Here is a 27486-nt window from a genome sequence, read left to right as displayed (position 1 = left end):
TGGGTTAGGGCCTGTGATCTAATTGGACACGTGTGGCTGTTATACATGTGGGTGTTGCGGTGCCCTACAGATGTTTCTGGTGTGTGCGTGTATGTGTGCACACAGTTCTGCCATGTGTCTAGCCTACACAGGGGTATTATCGACAGCTCCAGATTGTACAGACCAGGATTTACAGATCACTGTGTCCGGCCACAGCCACGTGACCTGTGCCTGTCAGAGGTTGCACGGCCACTACTAGGCAGAGGTACAGATTGGGTACTGTCCGATGATACATGTCCACTGGAACCATGCCCCCGCTGGGACCATCCAGGGCCACGTCCACATGACCTGATGTGTCCTGGTGTGGACAGCACAGCACCAGCTGCACTGCTGCAGCTATGGGCACTATGGGAGCGGGCATGTGAGGTAGCTCGTTCACATAGACCTGCACCAGGTGGTGTAGCTGTCCTACGTCCACGTGGCCTATGCCTCACTCCTACCAGATGTTTCAGCACAGACAGCTCAAGCTCATGGATTGCCATGCCACGGTCAAGGACTCCAACCATGTCACCCAATTGCCTGTCCAAAATGTCAGCAATCTGCTGTTGAGCATTTGCCAATGCCTGGATGTTGTCATTTAAAGAATGGATAGCAGCCCTCTGAAGCCTCTGACCTTCTCTGTTCTACCATTCAGCATGTACCTGTGCCACCATTACAGTCCAAAACATGTGTCTGGTGACACCAGCTGCTGCACTCTGTCCTGCAGGTGCATGTTGGCCAGAGGTCCTTCTACGAGCAGCACTGGCCACATGCCTGTGTGGTACATCTGCAGTCATTTCACTGACACTATGGTGTGAAGACACACCTTCCATAGCCACCACATGTTCCTGTTCCAAGCTAACACACGGTAACTGTCCTTGCTCTATGACCACTGGTGATAGGGTATGTGTTGGCATGAGAACTGTATGTGGGGAAGAGGGGGATATAGGTGGGATGGCAACTAATGGCACAGATTCAGCCCCTGACAACCCTGCCTGTACCTCAAACATATGTTCATCATTGCTAGAGTCTATGGGGACACTAACATCAGATGGACCGCAGGAGGGTAACGCACCTACATCACCTGTGAAGGCAAACAAAGACTCTACATTACAATAGAGACACACACACAGACACACACAGACATGCATGTGATTTGGCAGAAGGCATGCAGCATGCATGTGATACAGCAGACGGCATGCAGCTCAGACATTATTAGTGGTAGTTAGCATACATCCCTGGGTTGCACACAACAGCAAGCATGTGTCATAGCAGAAGCCATGCATTTCACACAGTCATGATAGTAAGCATGCATCCCTGTGATACATCATGTGGACCAGCACAGGTTAGCAGTACATATGGCTGATGTGAGGCATATGTCCTTGACATTAACATGTAGTATGACATGAAATCTGCTGACGTGTGCATTGACATGCATACATGTTTGACACAATGGTGTCCTGACACATGTACAGTGGTGTAATGGTGTCACATTGCAGTGTTGTCTGTATGCCCTACAGAGAGAATGCACTTTTAGCAGATGTGCATGACCATTGAAGGGTAGTATGCAGCGTCTATATTGTTATACAGTGTGAAGTACAGGCACAGTGCCATTGCATGGAATCATGAGGCATCTCTATTGCTATACAGTGTGGTATACACACACAGTGCATAGCCATGACTGCGTGCATACACAATACATAAATACTGTGGATTGTGACCCACGTCGCTGAGGTGAATACACACTAAACCATGCTGTGTCATGTGTGACAGGTCACCGAAAGACATACGGATGACACCCCTGCCCAACTGCTAACATTTCTTAGCTGCCTGGTAACCGTGTCCACACATGGCAGACTTGTCAATACACCATGTCCCACATGACATTTATGTACCACACACACGAGGTACACAGCTGGCAGTGATGTCCAACAGCAGCAAGGAAAATGTACTGTATCTGTGGCCTGATGTGGTGTCTGGGTATGTATGTGAAGCTGTACAGGTGACTACTGTCATGCTGTGACACAGTCATGATGTTCAACACATCTTATGTGGTCGAATTACGTGACACCTCCACAAGCTGTGCACAGGCTGTTAGGATGTCCAGTGTTCCACATCTACTATTTAACCATTCAACAAAGGCTATAGTTGGACCATGTGTAGACAATGTGCAACAGGATGTACACACATACACATCACATCTACTGTGTGTTGCTACATGTCCCTGGCCATCCTCCATGGCCATGTGTGAACATGTGTTTGCCAAATGTTTGTGATGGCCGTCTATTTCACATGTCTGTGTTGTCCCATATGACATACACCCATAGATGTCAGATACTCCACTGTCCACAGGGTTATGCAGACAAAGGGTTGTATGTTTGGTATGTGGGGTATGTTTTATGGGATAGTGAGACAATGTTGCAGCCAGACCACTACATGTCTGGGACATGTCAGATGGCATATCACAATGTCTGCACTCATTGCAGGGGCATAGTCCACAATGGTGAATCATGTGGGCTGCCCATATCCCAGCTCACTGTGTAGTACTGTTTGCGTACCCCACATGTGTTGTTCTGATGTATAGTACATATTCCTACATTGAATAACACCTCCACCGTTGTATGCACAGCTGTCCACACATCTAACAATGACAGTTACTGTGGTTTCATGTTGGTGTTTCATTTAGTTTGTATATATTGCACATGGGTAGCCAGTGTGATTGATGAAAGATGCAACCTGTATATCATGACTGAATCATACATTATGTGTACATGTGTTAACTGGCCACATGGCGAATAGATCTGTGCATTCACATGCCTAATACTGATAAATGTCTCACCTGCAACGGCCTGCACACCAGAGGTACCTGTATAGGGGTGACACAGCCGTTTGATCATTATCCATGACTGTATGACAGCTACAGAGTGCACTGTGCATGTTAACACATTCGCCAGTACAATAGCATATACTATGGAGTATGCACATGTGTGCATACACATGGTAGCATACTATAGTATGCGGCATGTGTGTAAACATACCTTGCATATGATTTTATATTACATATTGTACAGTGACACATGCAACTAAATGGGATATAATAGTTATATGTGCAGTAGTGACTTACCATGCATCTCCAGGCTCAGTGGTTTTGAGACACCCACCTCCACGATGGCAGCTACAGTTTGTGGATGCTGTTCTGATGGGGTCCCCAGGCTGGCCAGTAGCTCCTCAGTAGGTGTGAGAGGGGGCTGGGTTGGTGGCCCACCACCTGTTCTACCTTGTTCTCTGGCGATTGCATTGGCACGCTGTTTCGCATGTCAGATCAGGTCTGTGCAGTGTTTGTGCACCTGCTGGTAGGTGCGGTTATGGCCACCCACATCATTAACCCTCCTGCGAAGTTCCTGCCACAGGTCATCATGCTGCTGAGCATGCTGTGGCACATGGCTGAACAATACCTCATAGTTATCCTCGAGGTATGGTACGAGGGCATCATCCTCCAAGCGGCTATATGCTGGCAGTCATGATCAAGGCATTATCTGGAAGACATAATGATGGAGACAGGTCACAGCATCTCAGAGATGCACAGAGATACAGCTGCACATACATGTGTATTACATTTAGTACATATGAACAGTTGTCTTTGCAAATCGTCATGACACTGACACGACTGACATGTTTGTGTCACACACATGTAACACCCAATGGGGATTGGATATTATCACCATATATGTGTGTCACCTCATTACATTGCTCATACTCCATGTGAATGCTGTCTTGATGTGGGCATGTCTGTTTGCCTGTACTGGTGTTCTTACCTATCAGCACATGCCTGGATGTGTCCACATTAATGCTGTTGACATTGATGCTGTCTATATGTCACATATCATCACATACACTGTCTTAACGGACATGAGCAGTGACAATGCAGACATGCGCACGGAAACCATTACATGCATGTGTTTTGCCATATGCATCTACACGGCACTGTTCAGCAGTTCAACATCCTGCCACGTATCACCTGTGTTGCACATGTGATACACATGGGACAATGGCTAGCCGGATGGTATTCGCAGGGATGGTTATCAACTATAGCATGTACGGCCAAGGTCATGTAGTAGTGTGTATGCCCTGGGCCATGTATGGGCATAGGATGTAAGGTTTTCTAGCTATATCTGACAGCCATGTTCCCGCCGACAGGTGAATCAGTGCCACATTACTAATCCAGACAGTTAATGATACATCTACCATGCGGTCATCGCACCATGTACGATAGAGATGACATGTGCAGCTTTGCTGGACAGGGTTGCATGGTATGGCAGGAGTATGTAACATATATGGCACAGGGATTTGTCCAGCATGTGGCGATCCTTGCACTAGGAAGGTGGCTGGCTGCCCATGACATATGTCTTTCAGATCAGGATATGTACGTGTAGCATGTCCCACATCACAGTGTTGCACATGTCTCTATGCAGGGTAGGCAGCATGCTGCATAGTGGAGATGAGGATTGTGAAGGCTGGTGCCGCCCATCCAAGCATGGCCAATACCCCTTAAAGGTGATATGTGATCCAATATTGGTCACTTGAGTGCTGAGTATGGCTGTCCAATGATCTCCATGCTCATGGATGGCACCCATGACTTAGGTTGCCTCTTATGACTACCTAATAGGCCTGGTGATGTCACTAGCTGCACAGCACCATCCCTTGCACACAGTGCCCATAATGTTGACCACTGCCTAGGTGGTAGTTAATGGGTGCAGGGTTATTAACCTAGCGGTGACAATGCAATAAGAAGCTGTCAGATTGTGCACATATGTCACACACCTCACCCACAAAGCCCATTCTGTATGTTGTCCACAACACTGAGTCAGCTATTGCTCTTAGGTCATGGCCATTCACATACTTACATACGCGGATGCCTCCCATTGGTCTGTGTGGTATGGGCTACAATGAGGGGGGAGTACAAAACATTAACCCTGTTTTACTGTAGCTGCCACTGGTATGATATGCACATGTCACTCAGACACCTTTTGTAGTGTTGCTTCTGTCAACAGGCCACTGGCAGAACACTCCTGTGACATACGAAGGTACATCTAGTATACTGAGTGTAGGTGGAACACAGTATGGGTGATGATGTTCTATGACCTGTCACAGGTATGCTATGCAGTGTGAATTCATTTGTACTGTCATCTACATCTGTACTGCTAACAACATCTACGTTGATTAAGGTTCATGGACTTTCAGACCATACTCAGCAGGGTAATATTGCAGTGCCTCCCATTATGAGGGGCGTCTCCACTTTGTGGGCTGTGATAACTGTTGGTGTGCTCCATTCAGTATTTTCGCAGACTGACATGAACCTATGTTTTACATGGAAGTGTATGTGTAGAGCAAACAGTTTTGCCATACGTGTATCATACGACCAGGGATGTGGACAGGTCACATGCAGCCTGAGTGAACCTTGTACCATCATAGTTATGGTTACAGGGGCTATGTATTGTTCATGGATATGTGATTGTGTACCTGTTGGGGGGGGGCAGTGAGTTTATGTTATCCAACACCCTATCTGTATTGTTTATTCATGCTCAGCACTTGTTCAGAACATGTAAGCACTTCATGAGCTACTAATTACTATAGCACTCAATCCTACTCATTTCCTACAGGTAAACACTGTTTGTCCTTACATTTCCAGCTTGCTTACAGTACAACAGCTGTTGTACACACTTACCTCACATATCTTGTGAGAAATGGTTGAATATACAGGCATGTCCAAGTGTCAATTACCAGTGTTATTGCCTGTCTATATGATGAATATGGGCAACATGAGGCAATATAGCAATTGTCTCATGTACACAGTCAATGCTCACCTCCTAACATACGACACTACAGTCTCTGGGAGATGCACATATGTAGCCATGCTGGAGGTAATGCTCTCTCCAACCCAGACTGAACCTGACAATCATGTGGGGATGTTAAACGTTTGCACCACACCCCACTCATCACATAGTCTCACTAGATGTCCACCACCACAGACCGTACATAGTAAGACTACAACATTTGCGGAGCCTCTCCATTCTACTCTGTGTAGGCAACAGAGGCAGCCCCCATCACCAAACACAACACCAATTACTTATAGCCCACAGACTCATGTGTGCCCATCAACTACATCCAATAAGGTGTTATAATATACCCAACACACTACTCATGGGTGACTCTGTAAGCGGTCACACTGATGTCCCACTCAGCAGGCTACACAAGGCGATAGTCACTTTCATCTGGCTGTTGGGTAACAGGATCTGCAACATAACCTATGCACTCAGGTCACTCCTCAACAGGTACAATATGACTGTCATTCTCCATGTTAGTGTGAATGCCCTGAGATGTAACTTCCTGGACTACATGTACAGGGACATGCTATAGCTCTCCGATCTTATAGCCCAGGCAGGTATCGACCAAGCCCTGAGAAGCATTCTGCATTTGTCCAGACTGATACCACAGTACAACGACTGAATTATTCACTTCAACAGTTGCCTGTGCTTCTGGTGTCATTCCAAGGGTATCCAGTATCTGTATGCTTTGACTGACATGGTCGACAGAACATGTTGCTTTGGCACAGATGACCTGCACCTGTCGGCCCTGAGATTACGAATAACATCTAAGGCTCTTGCTGCTCCTATACTGCCTGTTTAGACATATTTCAAATAACATATTCACCACCAAAACAGGAACAGGCAAGCAAAACCTGAGGGTAATGTTACTCATTGCTTGACATCTTCATCTCAAACGCACTCAGCCGAGGCACTCCTTATAATGGACCACTTTGATATCTCTGCACTGACTGGGACCTGCTTCTAGGCTCCAGAGAGCACCCCTGCACTGACAGGCTATTACGCAGACCACACCTTTCAGTCATGTAACCAGGACTGGAACACCCACAGCGGAGGTGTGTCCATATTTCACAAGGATGTACACACCTTCAGGCTGGTTGCTTAGCACAATGCATCAGAGGTAATCCAAGTGCAACTAACTGTGGCCAGAACTGCTATACAAATTGTAGCTTGCTACAGATTCCACACCATACCCCATGGTTAACGGCCCTCATTTCTTGGTGTACTGGAAAGTAGGGTTCAAACAGGAACTACTGATGTGAGAATGACACTACCCCACACTTAACTGGGATACCTACTCATGTACCGACACATTAGGCCAACACTTTCTGGGATTCATAACCTCCAATCGGCTGGATCAACCTATACACACCACCACCAAGGCCAACAATATCCTAGACCTGGACATTACCACATAACATGTGTGACTGGTGTTCCACACCTGCGGTTATCCCTTCGTTGGTCAGTTCCAAACGTGTGCTAATCACCCTTGTTATCCACATCCCTGCACCACACCCTTCTCGGAAAACACAGTACAATATTTCTACAAAGCCAACTTCAGGCTTCTTATGACAGCAGTAGTAAATGTCATGACATCCATGCAGATGGACAGTATAGTTAAAAACGCTGAAACATACACAACTGCACTTCATTAGCACTTACACGACTGCATGGATCATGCTATCCCAAACAGAGCCATGACGGTACCCACCAGATAATGGACGCCACTCTGGGGGTCCACTGCCATGGACATAATGTACAACAGAAAGAGGAGACTGTTGCAAACTAGAGTACAATCCCATGGGTGGGGTAGCTCCCTGGTCAGCCTCAGTAGGAATCTGAAATCCCTTATCACATCCCCCAAAGCTTGCTATGTACACATTACTGCGACACATTCCAAGGACTACCACAAAGCGTTATGGAGGTATGTCACTACTCTCGATGGCAATACCCACATCTGCTCTGACATACAACGGTTAGGCAGGAACATTACAGAACTGACTGATATTGGCAACATCCTGGCAGATAGGTTCAATGCTAACTTTACACCCCTCTCACACCCTAAAGCACACAAATCTATACAGGAACATTGCAGAGTCCCTGCAGTCACAACTACGCAGTTCAAACCTGCACTCTCCAAAGCCTGGAACACAGATTCCATGTGACCGTCCAACATCCCAGGCTGCAATTTACACAAACCTCAGAACGACGTGGCTCTCCACTTGGGCACCAAATTCACTAATAGCCTTGTATCAGCCATCGTGGCCCCTGAATGGCACACAGTAACAGTTATCACACTACACAAAGGTGGCGCCACAATGGACCAAAGAAACTATTGCCGTATATGCCTGACTAGACTGTTCTGCAAGGCTATGGAGCACATCATCATGAAAATCATTCACAGAGACATTGGTGACCTTCAAACCTTTGATACCACCCAGGTTGGATTTGTTAGGGCCAGACCATGGCTCCTACACCTGGTGGAATCCTTTGAGACAGTTACCAAGGTAGTAGATGATGGTAAGGAGGTCCACCATGCCTACCTTGTCCTCTCATTGGCTTTCAACACCGTTCCCCATTCTGGTATTGTCAATATACACATCCACCTGCACATCGACCCCTACGTCTCGAGATGTTATGCAAAGTGGCTCATAGACAGGACACAAACAGTGAGGGTAGCATACCATAGTTCCTACTGTACATCAGTTACAATTGGCATACCCCAGTCCTCGGTCATAGGGCCCCTCATGTTCGGTATATGTTTCCCTGAGGTACAGGCTGGCACAGAAGGACTTTCCCTGAATAGGTTTCCAGACGACTGCAAACTATCAGCCATGATTGATTCACCAGCTGATACAGACACCCTCCATAAGGGTGTCACTGTGACGGATACCTGGTGTCGATAATATGGCCTCAAGCTGCATGCCACAAGGTGCATAGACATCCCCTTTGGATTACACCAATCACCCACTGACTATCACATAGGTGGTAGTCCCCTACATACATAAGACATTATAAGGGATCTTAGTACACACGTAGATAGCACCCACTCCTTTGATAACCATATTGCCAAGGTGGCGTGGATATCCTTCTACGTGGCAACCCTAATCTGTAATGAGTTTGTAGCTGGAACAGAGGCAGCCATTGTACCTCTATACTCCTGACTTATGAAACACGTTCAAGGGTACAACACCCCATTTGGGGTGTACCTTACAGAACAGTAACGGCTTTAAATACCACAACATTAACACACCAATAGGATTACTGACCTCCGAAGGATGACATATGCAGCACAACTACAGAAACCCCAACTGTACTCATTTGCATACTGCATACTCAGAGGTGACCTCTGCTGAACATACAAGGCCCATGTCCACAACAATATTGATGGATATGCTCCACATAAGCAACATAAGCAAAAGCCACTGGGAGCAACATGCTGTAGGATACGTACCCAACAACGATGAGTAGGACGTGCTGGAGGGATACATTCCTGAACTGGACAGTCACCATGCTATGGAACATGATTCCTATGTACATCAGGCAGGGACCATCACTAGCACTCTTCATGAGATACCTCGATGGGTGGATGGGAGACAGACATGTACGCCAGGGAGCACTGCAGTGGCTGTACTCTACACAAGTGCAGGAAACAAATGGCTCTGCTGTTCACAGGCACAGGACACTAAACTAGGGAGGTGCCGCCAGTGAAAACACTGTAGTTGGGCTTACAAATGGACTTGGCCAGACAGCATAGTACCTCACTATGAACCTATGAAGCTATTACATGTCCTTTGTGCATGGATAATTTAGTATCTCTTCCATTTCAATTAGCTATCATGCTGTTACACTGTCTGGTGACTACAAGCCATATGTATCCTGTTATTGTGTATTGTACATGCCAATAGACATACCTTATGTTTGCATAATATAACAGTAATGCTATGTAAAATATTGGACATATCTACCTACAATACATTTTTTAAACAATATCCCATAATGCAAAGCATAATTGCATAGCAGGACCACCTTAGGCATGTTATTCTCATTATACGCCCATACATATGCCTACTGTTACAGTATATCTACATATACTATCCCCTGTTATGGCACGTACTTGTTGGACAAACCCTACCAGTGACAGCGGCTGGAGTGGAATTGTTATGTTTAAAGCCCTTATGTAGCATCCCTTGTGGTGTATGAGGTGTTTACCTTGTGGCCCACAGCAGTACACACAATTTCTACAAGCGTTACTATGCTCAACAAGACATCACTACATAATACCTTTTCCCACTGCATGCATTGCATACACTTTCATTAATACAGAACAGGCATTACATGCACTAACATACTGAGTGTTCTACATACCTTCTTAGTGGTCCGTGTTTAAGAAAATATCTGTGTTACTCCTTTCCTGTTTAAATGGTTCTATGGTATGAGCATACGGTTTGAATGTATGGCAAGCCATCATTTTATACATAGATACCTGTAACATGTGGTATCCTGCCACCAATTGGTGTTCTGGAGTAAATTATTACATGCACATCAGCTGTGCAGCTATCAATTAGCCAAATGCATGGCAACAATGGTGTATAATTGAATACTCCACTTGGGCGTTGCCTTTTGCCCTACCTTCGAGGAAGACAGCCTGGATGTGTTTTATTGTGATGAATTACAACTGCTATATGGAGAGACACACATATTTTGAATTCATGTCCCCCATGGATTGTGTGTGTCGGCTAGAGTATATAGTTCTACATGTGAGTGTAGCTGTTATCTCAACCTTCTGTTACAAGACTATTGCAAACAAAACCTGTTACATCGGCGTCTGTTCCATTGTACAACAGCAACGATTTCACATGGTGCCATTACAAGTGTGTCTCTCACAAGGTATGTTAACACTTCTGCAGATGTCATTGAGTGAGTGAATGTTTATGATGTTATTAAAGTCTGTATTGCAATTGTTTCGGGTGTGGGGGAGATGTAGGTGGGTGTACATAGCAGATAAAGGTTTGTGGGGACTGCATTTATACATATTCCATATGTGTGTGGGGGCTCCTTCCCTAATTTAAGACCTATCATTTAGTAGACTAATACTATGGTTATTGCAGGCTTATTCATTAAGCCATTGTTAATTGGTTCCTATATAGCATGCAGGTGATGTTGATCCTTCAATCTCATCTGTAATGAAATGTTGCTACATGACAGCTGTCTCGTGTATTTCTGTCACAGATATTTGCACTCATTGCAGTTGTGTTGGTGACTGAACCTCTTCGGTTTGGGTTGCCACCTTTTCAAATGGCCATAGTGGGACATTTGCAGGACACACATCGGGGTTTAGATGCCGACACATACCCACGGTCAGTACAAAGGATAGAACTTACTTTTGTCCTAAATAAAACCTTATTCTTGTAGCACTTTAGTTGCTTATTATGTTTCTTGTAACATTTACGTATTTTAGATACAGGAATAACTATTTAATACAACTATTACATAATATATGGGACATAATTATGTCTTACAATCTCAGGACATTTGCCCTTTTTAATATTTTTTTGTCAGGACACAACTGCCCAAAGAGGTACTGTACCTCTCAAAGTGGGACAGGTGGTAACTGTATGCCTAAGGCCGGCTATGACCACACCTACTGTAATAATCTACCTCCGAGTTAGCACGAACAGACACACGATGCAAACACACACACACACACACACACACACACACACACACACACACACACACACACACATACACACACACACACACACACACACACACACACACACACACACACACACACACACATTACAGTCCCACGGAAATACACACCGCACTCTCAACACACACTTAAACACACTTCAGCAATCAGAAACACACTTAAACACAGTACCTACCTAGACCGCAGCACCAGCAGCAATAACTAAATGTCCCTTAACATTGTGATAATATTACTCGCGGTTCTAGTGTTCTGGTACTGTGGTCTTTAAGCCTCATGATTACGCTTGTCGGTATGTAAAGCATTCGGTAGTTGGCAGTATCCTATTTATTTGTACCTCCATGGTTGTGTACATGTCGTTAACCTATCTATATATTTGCAGATATATGTATATCCCTATATATCAAGATACATCTGTCTATCACCTTTTCTATCCCTATTTTATATATATATATATATATATATATACATATATATATATATATATATATATATATATATATATATATATATATGTATAGACAGAGAGAGAGAGAGTGAACACACCTTTAGTTGGGTACATGGCGGTGTATACTGTTTCCCTGACTCCACCCTTTTGTGTTTTAACCTGTCACAATACACATCTGCCGTTGGTACATCTCGGGTAGCTTAGTGGTAGGTGATTGTGTACATGGTTGCGTGTTCTACTCCTGGCAGTGGACGTTTTACCTCTCAGAGCAGGCACTATTAGTACAAGGGTGAATAATGCTGGTTTCACCTGTTCTGGACATCTTTGACCATGTTCTGCATGAAATTCAGAAAAGCTTAGACCTGTTTTGCGCATATCCGTGTAGTCATGTTTAAACGACGCTTGCCATCACTTGACGCCACATAAACCCGCTAACATGTGCTTAAACGTGCCCTAATGACCTGCTTCCAACATCCATTATTCGTGCCATCGGGATTACGTAACAGACCTTGCAGGACGTGGAACCGGGAACATGCACGACACAGTCAGTGGCTTTACCACTTGGTCATCTTTGATTTGTACAAGTGTTATGGTGTTTTGTATGTGGACTGTACTATGGCTGTTCCTCCATACTGCAATCAAATGTGTAACTCAGTTAGTTTACATATGGATGATACCTATTAATGGTATGTCCAAGTGATGTTTAATGGATGTGCTCCAGCATTGGGAATCTATGTCACAGTGAGCCACACACTGTAATGTGCTACACCTTGACACAACCATAACTGGAGAATGCTGGGGTGACATATACCTGTCATGGGTACTCCCCATGCTTTAGCACTACATCCCTGATTACATTATATGGAGCCCCCTCATTAACACACCAGGGAATCCATGCAGAGTAGGTGGGGAATAGTGGTTACATACATGGATCCCGCAATTGGCTCTACTCCACAGAGGGACAGTTAGTTAATCGATGGGGTGGTGACAGCAGACACATTTTGCCTAGGCTGATGAATGGCCTCTGACAATCGGGCATGTACCTACCGATGTACCTATACATACAGTATCAACATATGCTGTTAGCCTCGTTTACTGTTCAGGTGTTGACTTTCCTTGTTCCAATAGCTGTTGTGTGTGCAATAGCTGAGGGCTGCCTATGTAGGATTCACACAGTAGGCCACCTATACATTACAATTCACAGGTAGTCGTGTGTGTGTGTCATCCATTTTACTGTGTGTGCAGGTGGAGAAGTGTGTCAGTCCGTAGGGGCACACACTGTCAGTATATGTGCTATATGTTCCCTCTTTGCCATGGCGTGGACATATTGGGCACGCCTCCGTCTGCCTACTGGGGCTGGCACAGGGTGTTTGTGGTCTGAATCCCTCTGTGCCTGTGATGGCCTTGGCAATTGCGGTGGGCTGTGAGGGCCTTCATCATTATGTCCCTGCTGCAGCTGTTTCCGCAGGATCATATTATGTAGCATGACACATACTATAAAGATGTGAGCACACGTGCCTGGAGAGTACTGCAAGGCTCCACCAGATATGTCCAAGCAACGGAACCGTGATTTCAGCATCCCAAACACATGCTCGATGATGATTCTGGTTTGTGCGTGTGCCTCATTATGGTGTTCTTGCATGGGTGTGTGTGCATTTCTGATGGGAGTCATCATCCACGGCTCCAGTGCATAGCCAGCATCCCCACAAGGTGGCCATATGGGATGTCCCCCTGACAAATACCGGATACAGCTGTGAGGCATGCCAGATGTGGGAGTCATGGTAGCTTTCAGGGCTGCCAGCACACACATCCGTGATAATGACCTGGGCATTGCACACGACCTGGCAGTTGATGGAGTGATATCCCTTGTGATTTATGTAGCGCCTACCATGCTCATCGGGTGGTGACTTGATATGTATGTGCATGCAGTCTATTGCACCCAGTACCTCTGGGTAGTGTGCCACATGGTGGAAGAGATGCATATTGCTGGCCAGCTCCTCCTGAGTTCGGGGGAAGTATATATGCTCATTGGCATGTGGTAACATGGCATCCAGGAACTGGTGGAGTACCCTGGATGCTGATGCCTGTGAGATCCCCATGATATCTCCAGTTGGCCTTTGAAAGGTACCTGTGGCTAGTATTCTCAAGCTTACACATACCTTCGTGTCCACTGGGATGGGTTCCCCTCTGTTGTTTCTGGATCTCAGGCATGGCCATCACAGCTGAACTATTTGCTGTATGATGTCCCTGTCCACCCTGTAATGCTCTACTATCTCCAGATCATGTAGCCCTTGGTAGTTTACCCTTGGTCTGAACACTCTTCTCCTCGTCTGGAGCCTGACGGGGTTGTCAGCATCATCCTCCACAACACCTTCAGTCTCCAACACATGGTGATGAATCACAGCTATGGCAGCTCCCAACAAGTATATTGTAAAAGTTCCCCGTCTGTTTACACCGATGGTGCAGTGCTTGGGAGGTGCCTTCACACTTTATTGTGCGTTGAATACTGATGATGTCATAGGGTGTGTATGTACAATTGGAGCTGCAGGGTATCTTATGTGTTTTACCACAGGTACTGCTATTGTGGTGCCTTTGGTGTTGAATTACATTTAGCTGCCGTGGATTACCTCTTGCCCTTGCCTTGACTTTTTTTAACAATTCCCCTCCCATTGTCTGGCATGCCTCCAGCAGCCTGCTTTCTTGTTTTGAACTTTCACAAACCAGGATTGTCTTGCGAAATGTGTTCTATAGCCAATCTACTGCAGGTTTGCTTTGCTCTGCGGTTACAGTTCTCTTTTCTTTGCAATCCAACACCTCCCCTATCCTGTTCTTCAGGTTGCTGCTAGCAGCCTTGTTAGTTGCTGTCAATGGCCCACTGTGAGTTAATAGGTGTTAATTGCTCAGTTGTACTCCAGTTACACTACTGCGGCATTTCCTTATTGTCTTCCCCTAAACTTCCTTTTTGAGCTGTGGTGCGCAACGCGTGCATCCGCTTACCGGGTTTTGGGTATGTTTTCATCCATGTACACATGCGCTTTCGGGCACCATGTGTGCTCTCAGCTAAGCAAAGCTATACCTACATCCACACCCCTATCCTGCGGCTTTGCTTAGCAACAAGTAGCCCAGATTTGCATTGCTCCAATGTACTTACAGCTACAGTGGCACACCCCACTGCTGATGTTATGTATTCCTCCAGACCACTCCTCAGTGTTGTAGCGCTGTGCCTTATGGTACATCCTTAGGCCGGCGGGACGTTTGTGATTCACTATTACTTGCCTCATTTGCATGGCATTGACTACTAATTCATAGTTACCGTGCCGAATGCTGTCACAGACCCTTAGCAACCTTTGTAGCTTGGTTGTGCTGTAGCATGCATACCATTGACTATTATGGTGAAATCATGATTTGTGTTACATTGCGATTTTATGACATTTGTATATATTTTCCTTGTGTTCCCGTTTGCGCACACATGCCCTGTGGTTGTACTTTGCGTTACTGTGGCCATGACATTAAATGTTATTTTTTATGTGTTGTGCATCTTTTCTTATGCCATTGGGTGTATATTTAGCCATTGGCATATGTTAAATTTGTAATACATGATTCTGGTCCTCTTTCATGGATCCGATGTTCTGTCTGGAAAAATGTAAACCATTTTTTTTGGTTTACATTTCTGTAGGCTTATGCTATGCCTACACCACTTCATGAATTGCTGTGTACCTTCATTTGCATGCTGCAGTACTGCGCATGGGGTGATTAGCATACCTGAACCGAGAGCTGCGCAGATCTGGCGTACGCTGGTAGTGCACGTGGAATTGGATCGTACCTGAATCGCTCGGCGGCCATATTTGGCATTATACCATCTACACTACACCTGCGCCTGGCGCAAGCTTCATGAATCCCAGGGATGGTCTAATACTTGTACAGTCTGTTCCATAGGTAAGATATATGCTGACCATTATTTGAAATTTCCTGAAGTCATGAAACTAATATACAGACTGTATAAATGCACTGAAATATTTTTTCGTGAAGGACATTGTACTGTAAATATTGTGACGTACACTGGTCTATAATGCAGTAGGATTTTTCAGACATATTTGAGTTTTACCGTGTTACTTAAAGTCCAGGTTCTGTACAGTCTAATGGTCAAGCTGAAAGTACCATATATCCTGTAAATCATTTGAGGAAAAAATCACTGAGAAGTATCAATTACTTTGATAATTCTTTCTGCAGTGAAGATGTAATTCACTGCAAAGATACAGGTCTTTCACCTGCAGTTATTGCTTGGGCAAAGGCTAAAAAGCAGAATCCCCATATTTACTTCATTTCTGAGCCCTGTGAATAAAGTTCAGTTGCGAGAGAGAATGAAGCAAAATCAGTCAAATAATAAATTGTTTTAACAAACCAAGACTTTTTCAGATTTGACAGAAAGTAATAAAGCAAATATTTAACAAAAACTGTTATAAAAAACAATTAGAAGTAGTTGTTTGAATCACGGGTTTTGATGGGAAAATGCTGAGAAAAAGCAGGAGTTGTCTTCTAAAAATAATTAATAAGTCTTTGTGGGATATTAAGAAATACTGAGTCTAATAAAACAGGAACAAACCACTCGCTGACAAACAGGATAAAGGCACAGTGCTCCAGATAAACTTGAATAATGTTAATAAAACCAAAAGGAGCAACTAGGCTGATGCAGAGTCACAAGTGTGAATGAAAAGGCAAAATCCTCAGGTTAAAATCCAACTGTAAATGAAGAGTCACAAGTGTGAATGAAAAGGCAAAATCCTCAGGTTAAAATCCAACTTTAATTCCACTGCAGGTCGGATAAGCGCTTTCACTCATTCATTTGAGCTTCATCAGATCATGTAACAAAGACCTTCAAGTACATAGGCTACATTTATACAGTTCTGCTTCTTGTTTACGTATTCATGAGTCAATCTAAGCTTAAAAATATATGCACATATAAACATGCTGAAATGTATAAAATGACAAAGTGGATATAAAAAACACATATAAAAACTACATATAAAAACTCTCCATGACAAATCAAGATGCTCTAATAAATATGTATATATAAATATATATGTCAAAAGAAATATATTTCAAGGGATAAAAACATATATATTTCATCATTTATTATAAAGTCTACAAACATTCCTCCATTTGTTTAACATAGGTTTAATAGAGGCTCTCTCATTGAGACCTAAACCCCTATCTGCTCTCAATCTAACTATCCACATACTCTCCTTGCACTCAGTATGGTTCCTGATGTCACCTCCTCGTATATTGGGTTTAATGTTCTCAGGAGCTCTAAATAAAAAATAATGTTCAGGACCTGCTTGGGCTACGTGCTTAGCTAAGGCATTGTGAGGTGAAGCTTTCCTAATGTGGTAAAGATGTTCTCTTATCCTGTCTTTAAATCGACGATTGGTTTTGCCAACATAAAATGCATCACATATTTGGCACACTGCCAAATAAACTATATGAGTAGTATCACAGGTAGCTACAGCACGTATGCTGAAGTTAGTGTGCATATCAGGATGTTCAAAAAATGGGCTGGGGTCAAGAGAATTACAATAATTACAGCATCCACATGGTTTTGTGTGTTCAAGAGGCATTGACCGTTCATCCCTTTTTGAATAGCATAGCATTCTCCTTAAATTCAATTTATTCCTATATAAAAAAGAGGGTTTAGTCCCCACAAGTTTGCCAATGGTGTCATCAGTACAGAGAGTAGGCCAGTGTTTCGTAATGATATTCTTGATTGCTGGACAATCAGTACTATATGGTAAAGAAACCCTTACGTGAGTTGATCTATCATCTCTACCATTGTCTATTGTAATGGATCCACCAGTAATAGCTGGTCCAAAATAAGGGGCTGCTCTGTTCAGTCTAAGTTTCTTGACATCCGAGAGGTTGGACTCAATCTCTTGTGAGCTATAGCCCCGTTCTTCTAGCCTTATCTTGAGGTCACTCACTTCCATTAGGAAGCCTTCTTCTGTGGCATTTAGCCTAGAGGTTCTCATCCCCTGGCCTCTAATGATATTTTTAAAAATATGCTGTGGGTGCATACTATCATGCTGTAATAGAGTATTGAAATAGCAAGGTTTCCTATAGACACCTGTATTGATCAAACCACATGCTAATATTTCTATATACAAGTCAAGAAATTCTATCTTCTCTCTGGAGTGATTCATACTGAAAGTTAAATAGCCAGTGAGGTTGTTCAATGTGGTATGGAACACAAACAAATCATCAACACTGCCTCTCCATAAAACAAAAACATCATCCACGAAACGTCTATAAAAAGTTACATATTGTTTAAACATTTCTAAATTAAAGAGACTCTCAAATTCCCAAAATGCCAAAAACATGTTTGCATAGCTGTTGGCACAAGGTGTGCCATGGCTCATACCTCGCTGTTGGTAGAACTTGTTGTCATAGGTGAAAAGATTGTTATTCAAAATGAGTTCAAGGAAATGTACAATGAGGTCTACTTTAACTGATGTATATTCGCTATGTAAGAGTAGATACTCAGTGATATAAATCAGGCCTATGTTATTTGGTAACACAGTAAACAAGGACTTGATGTCAAACGTTACAAAAATCAAGTTATCAACGTCACAAATGCCACCTAAACAGTCATACAAATCTGTTAAGAACTGTTTGGAATCTTTCAGTACAACTTTGTTCTTATTCAATATAGGTCGCAAGTGTTTCTCAACATAGATAGAAAGGTTTTCAGTGATCCAACCCTGACCAGACACTATGGGTCTCATTGGTGGGTCAATGGAGTCTTTGAATTTTAGGTAACCCATGTATTGTTGGTACAAGTGGATTCTTAACAAAGAGATAGTCAAATAATTCTTGATCCAAGATATCGCCTTTCAACATATCTAATAACATATTGTTTACGTGACTAATAGTGGCCTGCACTGTTTGTTCATTAACTTGTAAATAGAAATCATCTTCCAAAAGTTTAATCATAGCATCATGATATTTGCTAGTGTCCATCACTACTATCCGACCACCTTTATCAGCTGGTTTGATGGTTATGGACTGTAATGACTGGAGTTTAAGTAAGCTAGTCTGCTCCCCTCTTGTCAAATTACCATTCTTCCTATATTTCTTTAGAGAAAAATATTCATACAAATCATCCTCAGTTAGTTTCAAATATGCCTCAACTAACGGATGATTAGGTGGGACAAAGTTGCTAAGCTTCTTAAACTTTGGTGGTCTTGTAACGTTATTGTCTGTCAATTCACTATCAGTTTTATCATGAAATAGCAGTTTAAGACTGGGAGGGGAAAAGGGAGCTCACATTTAACATTAATAGGGTACAAAATATAGCTAACATTAATAACACTACTACTTCCAATGATACTGATGATGTAATTACTATTTTACATAGTGAGAGTGGATCTAGCTCTATTAGTACAAATACTAAAGAAGTTAGTCAGCCTATTACTGGGAATAATATTGCAGACAGAACTAACTTATATCCTGCAGTGCATGTTGTGAAGGGACCGATTAATAAGAGGTCGTCAGTAGATGATGGCATAGTGAGATCTAAGTTACCTCACAAAGTACATACTACCATCACCACAGGAGTAGTAAGTGAGCTCCCTTTTCCCCTCCCAGTCCGAAAGGACAAGAATATAACAAGGGGATGCTCAATGAGCAGGGGGAGACAGAAACGCAAATTATCAGAAGAGTATGTACCACATCAGACAATAAAGAAGATGTGGAAGAACAAAGTAAATTAGATACACTGAAATTTTGATACCAGCAGATTCTATGGTACATAACATCTCAGGATATTTGTTGACTGAATGTGATGAGAAATTATTAAGTAAAGGCCTAAACTTTATACCAAGTGCACACAGTAACTTTACGGACACTGTAGTACACATGAGACTTTTCTGTCGAAACCTTATGCTTAAACTGCTATTTCATGATAAAACTGATAGTGAATTGACAGACAATAACGTTACTAGACCACCAAAGTTTAAGAAGCTTAGCAACTTTGTCCCACCTAATCATCCATTAGTTGAGGCATATTTGAAACTAACTGAGGATGATTTGTATGAATATTTTTCTCTAAAGAAATATAGGAAGAATGGTAATTTGACTAGAGGGGAGCAGACTAGCTTACTTAAACTCCAGTCATTACAGTCCATAACCATCAAACCAGCTGATAAAGGCGGTCGGATAGTAGTGATGGACACTAGCAAATATCATGATGCTATGATTAAACTTTTGGAAGATGATTTCTATTTACAAGTTAATGAACAAACAGTGCAGGCCACTATTAGTCACGTAAACAATATGTTATTAGATATGTTGAAAGGCGATATCTTGGATCAAGAATTATTTGACTATCTCTTTGTTAAGAATCCACTTGTACCAACAATACATGGGTTACCTAAAATTCACAAAGACTCCATTGACCCACCAATGAGACCCATAGTGTCTGGTTAGGGTTGGATCACTGAAAACCTTTCTGTCTATGTTGAGAAACACTTGCGACCTATATTGAATAAGAACAAAGTTGTACTGAAAGATTCCAAACAGTTCTTAACAGATTTGTATGACTGTTTAGGTGGCATTTGTGACGTTGATAACTTGATTTTTGTAACGTTTGACATCAAGTCCTTGTTTACTGTGTTACCAAATAACATAGGCCTGATTTATATCACTGAGTATCTACTCTTACATAGCGAATATACATCAGTTAAAGTAGACCTCATTGTACATTTCCTTGAACTCATTTTGAATAACAATCTTTTCACCTATGACAACAAGTTCTACCAACAGCGAGGTGGCGTAGCCATGGACACACCTTGTGCCAACAGCTATGCAAACATGTTTTTGGCATTTTGGGAATTTGAGAGTCTCTTTAATTTAGAAATGTTTAAACAATATGTAACTTTTATAGACGTTCGTGGATGATGTTTTTGTTTTATGGAGAGGCAGTGTTGATGATTTGTTTGTGTTCCATACCACATTGAACAACCTCACTGGCTATTTAACCTTCAGTATGAATCACTCCAGAGAGAAGATAGAATTTCTTGACTTGTATATAGAAAAATTAGCATGTGGTTTGATCAATACAGGTGTCTATAGGAAACCTTGCTATTTCAATACTCTATTACAGCGTGATAGTATGCACCCACAGCATATTTTTAAAAATATCATTAGAGGCCAGGGGATGAGAACCTCTAGGCTAAATGCCACAGAAGAAGGCTTCCTAATGGAAGTGAGTGACCTCAAGATAAGGCTAGAAGAACGGGGCTATAGCTCACAAGAGATTGAGTCCAACCTCTCGGATGTCAATAAACTTAGACTGAACAGAGCAGCCCCTTATTTTGGACCAGCTATTACTGGTGGATCCATTACAATAGACAATGGTAGAGATGATAGATCAACTCACGTAAGGGTTTCTTTACCATATAGTACTGATTGTCCAACAATCAAGAATATTATTACGAAACACTGGCCTATTCTCTGTACTGATGACACCATTGGCAAACTTGTGGGGACTAAACCCTCTTTTTTATATAGGAATAAATTGAATTTAAGGAGAATGCTATGCTATTCAAAAAGGGATGAACGGTCAATGCCTCTTGAACACACAAAACCATGTGGACACTGTAATTATTGTAATTCTCTTGACCCCAGCCCATTTTTTGAACATCCTGACATGCACACTAACTTTAGCATACGTGCTGTAGCTACCTGTGATACTACTCATATAGTTTATTTGGCAGTGTGCCAAATATGTGATGCATTTTATGTTGGCAAAACCAATCGTCGATTTAAAGACAGGATAAGAGAACATCTTTACCACATTAGGAAAGCTTCACCTCACAATGCCTTAGCTAACGTAGCCCAAGCAGGTCCTGAACATTATTTTTTATTTAGAGCTCTTGAGAACATTAAACCCAATATACGAGGAGGTGACATCAGGAACCATACTGAGAGCAAGGAGAGTATGTGGATAGTTAGATTGAGAGCAGATAGGGGTTTAGGTCTCAATGAGAGAGCCTCTATTAAACCTATGTTAAACAAACGGAGGAATGTTTGTAGATTTTATAATAAATGATGAAATATATATGTTTTTATCCCTTGAAATATATTTCTTTTGACATATATATTTATATATACATATTTATTAGAGCATCTTGATTGTTCATGGTGAGTTTTTATATATAGTTTTTATATGTGTTTTTTATATCCACTTTGTCATTTTATACATTTCAGCATGTTTATATGTGCATATATTTTTAAGCTTAGATTGACTCATGAATACGTAAACAAGAAGCAGCTTTTGATAGGCCAATAGGAGATGTTTTAACTGTATAAATGTAGCCTATGTACTTGAAGGTCTTTGTTACATGATCTGATGAAGCTCAAATGAATGAGTGAAAGCGCTTATCCGACCTGCAGTGGAATTAAAGTTGGATTTTAACCTGAGGATTTTGCCTTTTCATTCACACTTGTGACTCTTCATTTACAGTTGGATTTTAACCTGAGGATTTTGCCTTTTCATTCACACTTGTGACTCTGCATCAGCCTAGTTGCTCCTTTTGGTTTTATTAACAAGAAATACTGAGTGACTAATACTGTCCATGATGTTTATGAGTATTTTTTTCACATTTTATTTCATTTTATTTGTCAAATTCCATAGACAACAATAATCATAAAATGAATAATCAAAAATTATATCTGCATCCAAAATTTCAATTCAAAACAACATTAAAATGCAAAAAGAAGATAAGAAGGATAGTGATATTCCCCCACCAGGAAAAGCAAAACATTATAAATAATAATTTCCAAGACCTCTATAAAATCACTTCCCTTACCCCAGTATGATAATCCCACACCTTAAGCCACCTCTTACATATTTTGTCCTTATTCTTTCTAGTTTCCTGGACAAATAACACTCTGAAATAAGTTCTAATATGTTTGTTTCCCATATCCTCCTTCTTCCAACAAAAACTTTCCCTTCCACACTTTACCTGTATGGCTTTTAACCCTACCCCCAAGAGAATTATCTTCTTTCCCATCTGACTCCATCTTTCACTTTCTCCCCATCCCTAAAAGAAAGAATCTCCAACTTTTGATTATTCATTTCACAAATATTCTTTCCCATTCCTGAATCATGACTTCAGATCACCTATGAATAATGCTACACTGCCAAAACATATGTATAGCTCCTGCATCAGCTTCATCACACCACCAGCAGTTTCCCACTCCCCTCGCAGAAGCACTAGCTCTCTGTTTTGTTATATTATGCCATCAATGTAGCATTTGCATATATAGATCCTAGACTCCTGGCAAGATTTTTAATCCATTTCCCATTTTTAAATAAAATGTCCACTCCTCTTTTATAAATTGTACCTTTCTTTTAACCACCATTTCACCCTTAATCCTTCCATCTCCTGATTCTTACAAGTTTACAGAATGCAAAGTGTCTTCCAGTGTACAGAGAGACAAAATATATATCACTGAATTTGTTCAAATGCTGAGCTGTAGATCCATTTTCATCTGCAACATCAAGTGATGAGAATGTAAACCCCTTTGTTGTAAGATGGGTTGCCAACTGACTCACAAACTGGTCATGCACTATCAAAGTGGGCACTCCACATCTACCAGCAGACCTGTCACCAGTGGGGTGCCACAAGGGTCCGTGCTGGGCCCCTTACTGTTTGGTATATACTTCTCAGAAGTTCAGGCCAAAACTAAGGGGCTGTGGCTGACCAACTTTGCAGATGACTGCAAACTGGGTGTAATTATTGAATCCCCAAATTATGTCAGTATACTTCAGGAGGGTCTTACACAGACCAACGACTGGTGTCTTAGTCAAAATCTCAAACTGAATGCAAAGAAATGCATCATCATTCCTCTCGGTAAAAACAATGCCCCTTCACACTATCAAATTAACAATGATATCCTGTGTAGCTATGAAATACTAAGAGATCTGGGGTTATAAGTAGACTGTGACCTTAACTTTGACCACCATGTGTCTACTGTAGTAAGGAAGGCTTTCTATGTAGCACACTTGATAAGCAAAGGCATCAGCTCTAGAGCAAAGGAGGTTATAACCCCTCTATACTCGTCACTAATCAGACCTATAATTGAGTATAACACCCTTTTTGGCACGTACTTTACAAAGCACCTGGAACAATTGTAGAGACGTCAGAGGTTTCTAACAAAGAAGATCAAGGGACTCCAGCACATGCCTTACACAGACTGACCAGAGTCTCTATCACTGTACTCAATATCGTATAGACTTCTTAGGGGAGACTTATGACTGGCTTACAGAGCAATTCCCGACCAAACCTAATGAATTTGCTGCACATACATAAATCAAACAAGATTAGAGCTACCCATTCCAGGAACCAAAATATGGCTTGCAACTTGAATAGGACATACTGGAGAGATAGATTTATTTCTCAGCAACTGCTGCATCTTTAGAACAGGCTGCCAATTCATATGAAGCAGAGTACCTCTAAGGCACTGTTTAAAAGGAACCTGGCCGAATGGATGGGGCACCATAAATTCTTACCCGGGATAGTGCCCACAACCCTCCTGGACATGGGCAGTCATTAATAAATACAGTCCTGGGTATTGACTAGAGTATCTATGGTATTACATTGGGATGAAACGGCTAGGCTTGAAATGACCTCTGGGTCAGCAGCCTAATAACCTCCTATGATCCTATGACTGTTTTCCCATCTTAGAAATATACAAAATATGAAGACCTAAAACAACTGCCCATTTTAGTGCAGAGATGGTTAAATAATTAAAGATTTTAGTAAAAATATTGCATGCCAGTTATAATGTAAAAATGATATTGAAGCAAACATTAGTATGAAAAAAGTGAATGTATAAAATAAAACAGTATGGTGAATGATTAGTGCTTTATTACTTGTACAGTACTTCTAAAATCTACCTAAGTAAGTGAAAATGTTGAGTTTTGAAGACTAGCAGATGTAACATACTGTACTATTTCTTTACTACAGTACCATGTTGCAAATTTGAAATAGTAAAGTCTGTGAGCTGGCTGCACGCCATGTCTGTCTCTTCATTCAGTTATGTATATCAAATGTATGAGCACGTGTGTGTGTGTGTGTGTGTGTGTGTGTGTGTGTGTGTGTGTGTGTGTGTGTGTGTGTGTGTGTGTGTGTCTTCTTTCTCTATGAATGAAAGAAGAACTGCATCATTCATTTCATATTTTTTCACATTCAGGACTTGTTTTTTGTTAATGCCTTTAAATCACTTTAAATCACACAACTTACAGTAACTTCATGATTCAAAAATGAAAAGTGAATCAAAATGCAGTATAAAGCTGATGTCTGTATATGTTTGAAATTTGATTCTGCAAGTCAAAACACTTCAGAAAATAAATTGAAACTAACACAAATAACACTAAATTCCAACAATAATCCCTGTTACAACTTAAAAACATTTTTTTGTAAAGGGCTTCCTCTGGTTTTGTAGGGGGGCTTGCCTCCTGCATTCCTAGATGTGATTACTGTACCCTGTCACACCTGCTATTTACATATACTGTACTAACTCCAGATTTACTGTACCCTGAAACGGGGGAATGCTCTCATACTGCAACCTTGGACTTTGTATATGTTCCTCCTCATTCAAAGTTTGAGATGGGTTTAGGTTGAGGGTAGGACTTAAAGTGTCTGGAACTTTGCCAGGCACCTATATAAAAAGTAATGATTTCACAGCCAGGCTAAGTTTTTGTTTTATGAATAATCTGTGTCTTTTTCTCAATAATCTTTTCCCAAGTGTTATGGCCCTCACAAATGATTATATGTTATATAATAACTGAGTAAAATCAAGCTAACAACATGTGATTGGGTGTTCCCAACATTAACTGAACTTCTCTGCAGCCTAATTTTGTGTGTGTGTGTGTGTGTGTGTGTGTGTGTGTGTGTGTGTGTGTGTGTGTGTGTGTGTGTGCGCGTGTGTGCGTGAGTGTGTGTGCGCACACAAGCATGCACGCTTTTTTTTGTTGTTATTTTTTCAAAGCTAAGTAGAGGATTACAGAATTAGTTCCATTACTTTCCATTAACCAATGTCTTTCAAATTCTCAACTTATTTTGCTGATTTAGGGCACTGTTAATATTTACCAAGCTTGATCTTGAATGGACTGCAGAGTGTGCTATCGTGCAATGAATGACAGCTGGTAGCAAAACAATATATTGCAGATCACTGATTTATTTCTGTTCTACAAAGTAACCAATGAGTTGCTTTTATCACTGAAATGTCTTTCTTTTTCTTCTCGTACAGACGGACAGGAAGTATGAAATCTCACAGTCTCATAGAACAAACAAGCCTCCTAAAGAGTCCTTCCTGATTGAACAAGTCTTTAGCCCTCATCCCTACCCAACATCTCTCAAGTCGCACATGAAAAGTAATCCACTGTATACGGATATGAGACTGACAGAACTGACAGAAGTAAAGCGTGCTCAACCATCATGGACTGTGGAGGAATACACAAGAAATGCAGGTGACAAAGGAAAGCTTGCTGCTTTAGATCTGCAGGTAGGCTACTTAAAACTTTTAATCATATTAAAGCAAATTCATCAGTCATTGAATTTTGACAATAACTGTTATTAACAATGAATGAGAGGTAAAGGCCATGGTTTAAGAAACATATATAATGCTAATCTGTGTAGTTCAATATTAAAATAAAAGTTGAAACTGTATCCAGCAGATAGTAATGGCAGTGAAATGCACTGCTATTAGGTTTGCACCTCCTTTGTAAAGTCTGTTTTTTATATACTTCTTTTGAAGTTAACAGAATTGCATGGCATTTCTGAAACTGTACAGTTTATAATTCAGCGATAATAGATCTGTGTTCTCCATTTTTCCTTACATTGTTCTCCACAGCAATAATAGCATATATTTGGTTGATGAGAAACAATAACTTTTCAGTATGCCATGCAGAAATTACATTATTACTTACTTTTTAATGTCTCTCACTGCATTTAATACAAGTGACACAAAATAACTCTTAGTAAAGAACTGTGCACTTCTTTTTGTACATTTATTTCTCACCATGTTTTTGATAGGCTTCTTTAATTAATTATACACCAGATGAGATGTATATCCTTTCTTTAATTAACTATACACCAGATGTTGAGATGTATAGCCTTTCTTTAATTAACTATACACCAGATGTTGAGATGTATATCCTTTCTTTAATTAACTATACACCAGATGTTGAGATGTATATTCTTTCTTTAATTAACTATACACCAGATGTTGAGATGTATATCCTTTCTTTAATTAACTATACACCAGATGTTGAGATGTTGAGATGCATATCCTTTCTTTAACTATACACCAGATGTTGAGATGTATATTTTTTCTTTAATTAACTATACACCAGATGC

General features: G+C 41.6%; 1 protein-coding gene across 1 annotated transcript in view; it reads left to right on the top strand.

The window, feature by feature from the left end:
• The window catches only part of MINAR1 (membrane integral NOTCH2 associated receptor 1), an 821559-nt gene that overhangs the window by 559453 nt on the left and 234620 nt on the right, over positions 1-27486 (top strand). Inside the window, exon 3 of the mRNA XM_044077909.1 lies at positions 26378-26632. Coding sequence (XP_043933844.1) covers positions 26378-26632 — 255 coding nt within the window. The remainder of the gene's footprint in view (positions 1-26377; positions 26633-27486) is intronic.

Source organism: Protopterus annectens, chromosome 7.part0 (genome assembly GCF_019279795.1).
Source record: "Protopterus annectens isolate FY-2018-M chromosome 7.part0, PAN1.0, whole genome shotgun sequence".
Lineage (NCBI taxonomy): Eukaryota > Metazoa > Chordata > Ceratodontiformes > Protopteridae > Protopterus > Protopterus annectens.
The sequence above is the reverse complement of the archived record's forward strand: the minus strand, read 5'-3'. Positions and strand labels throughout refer to the sequence as shown.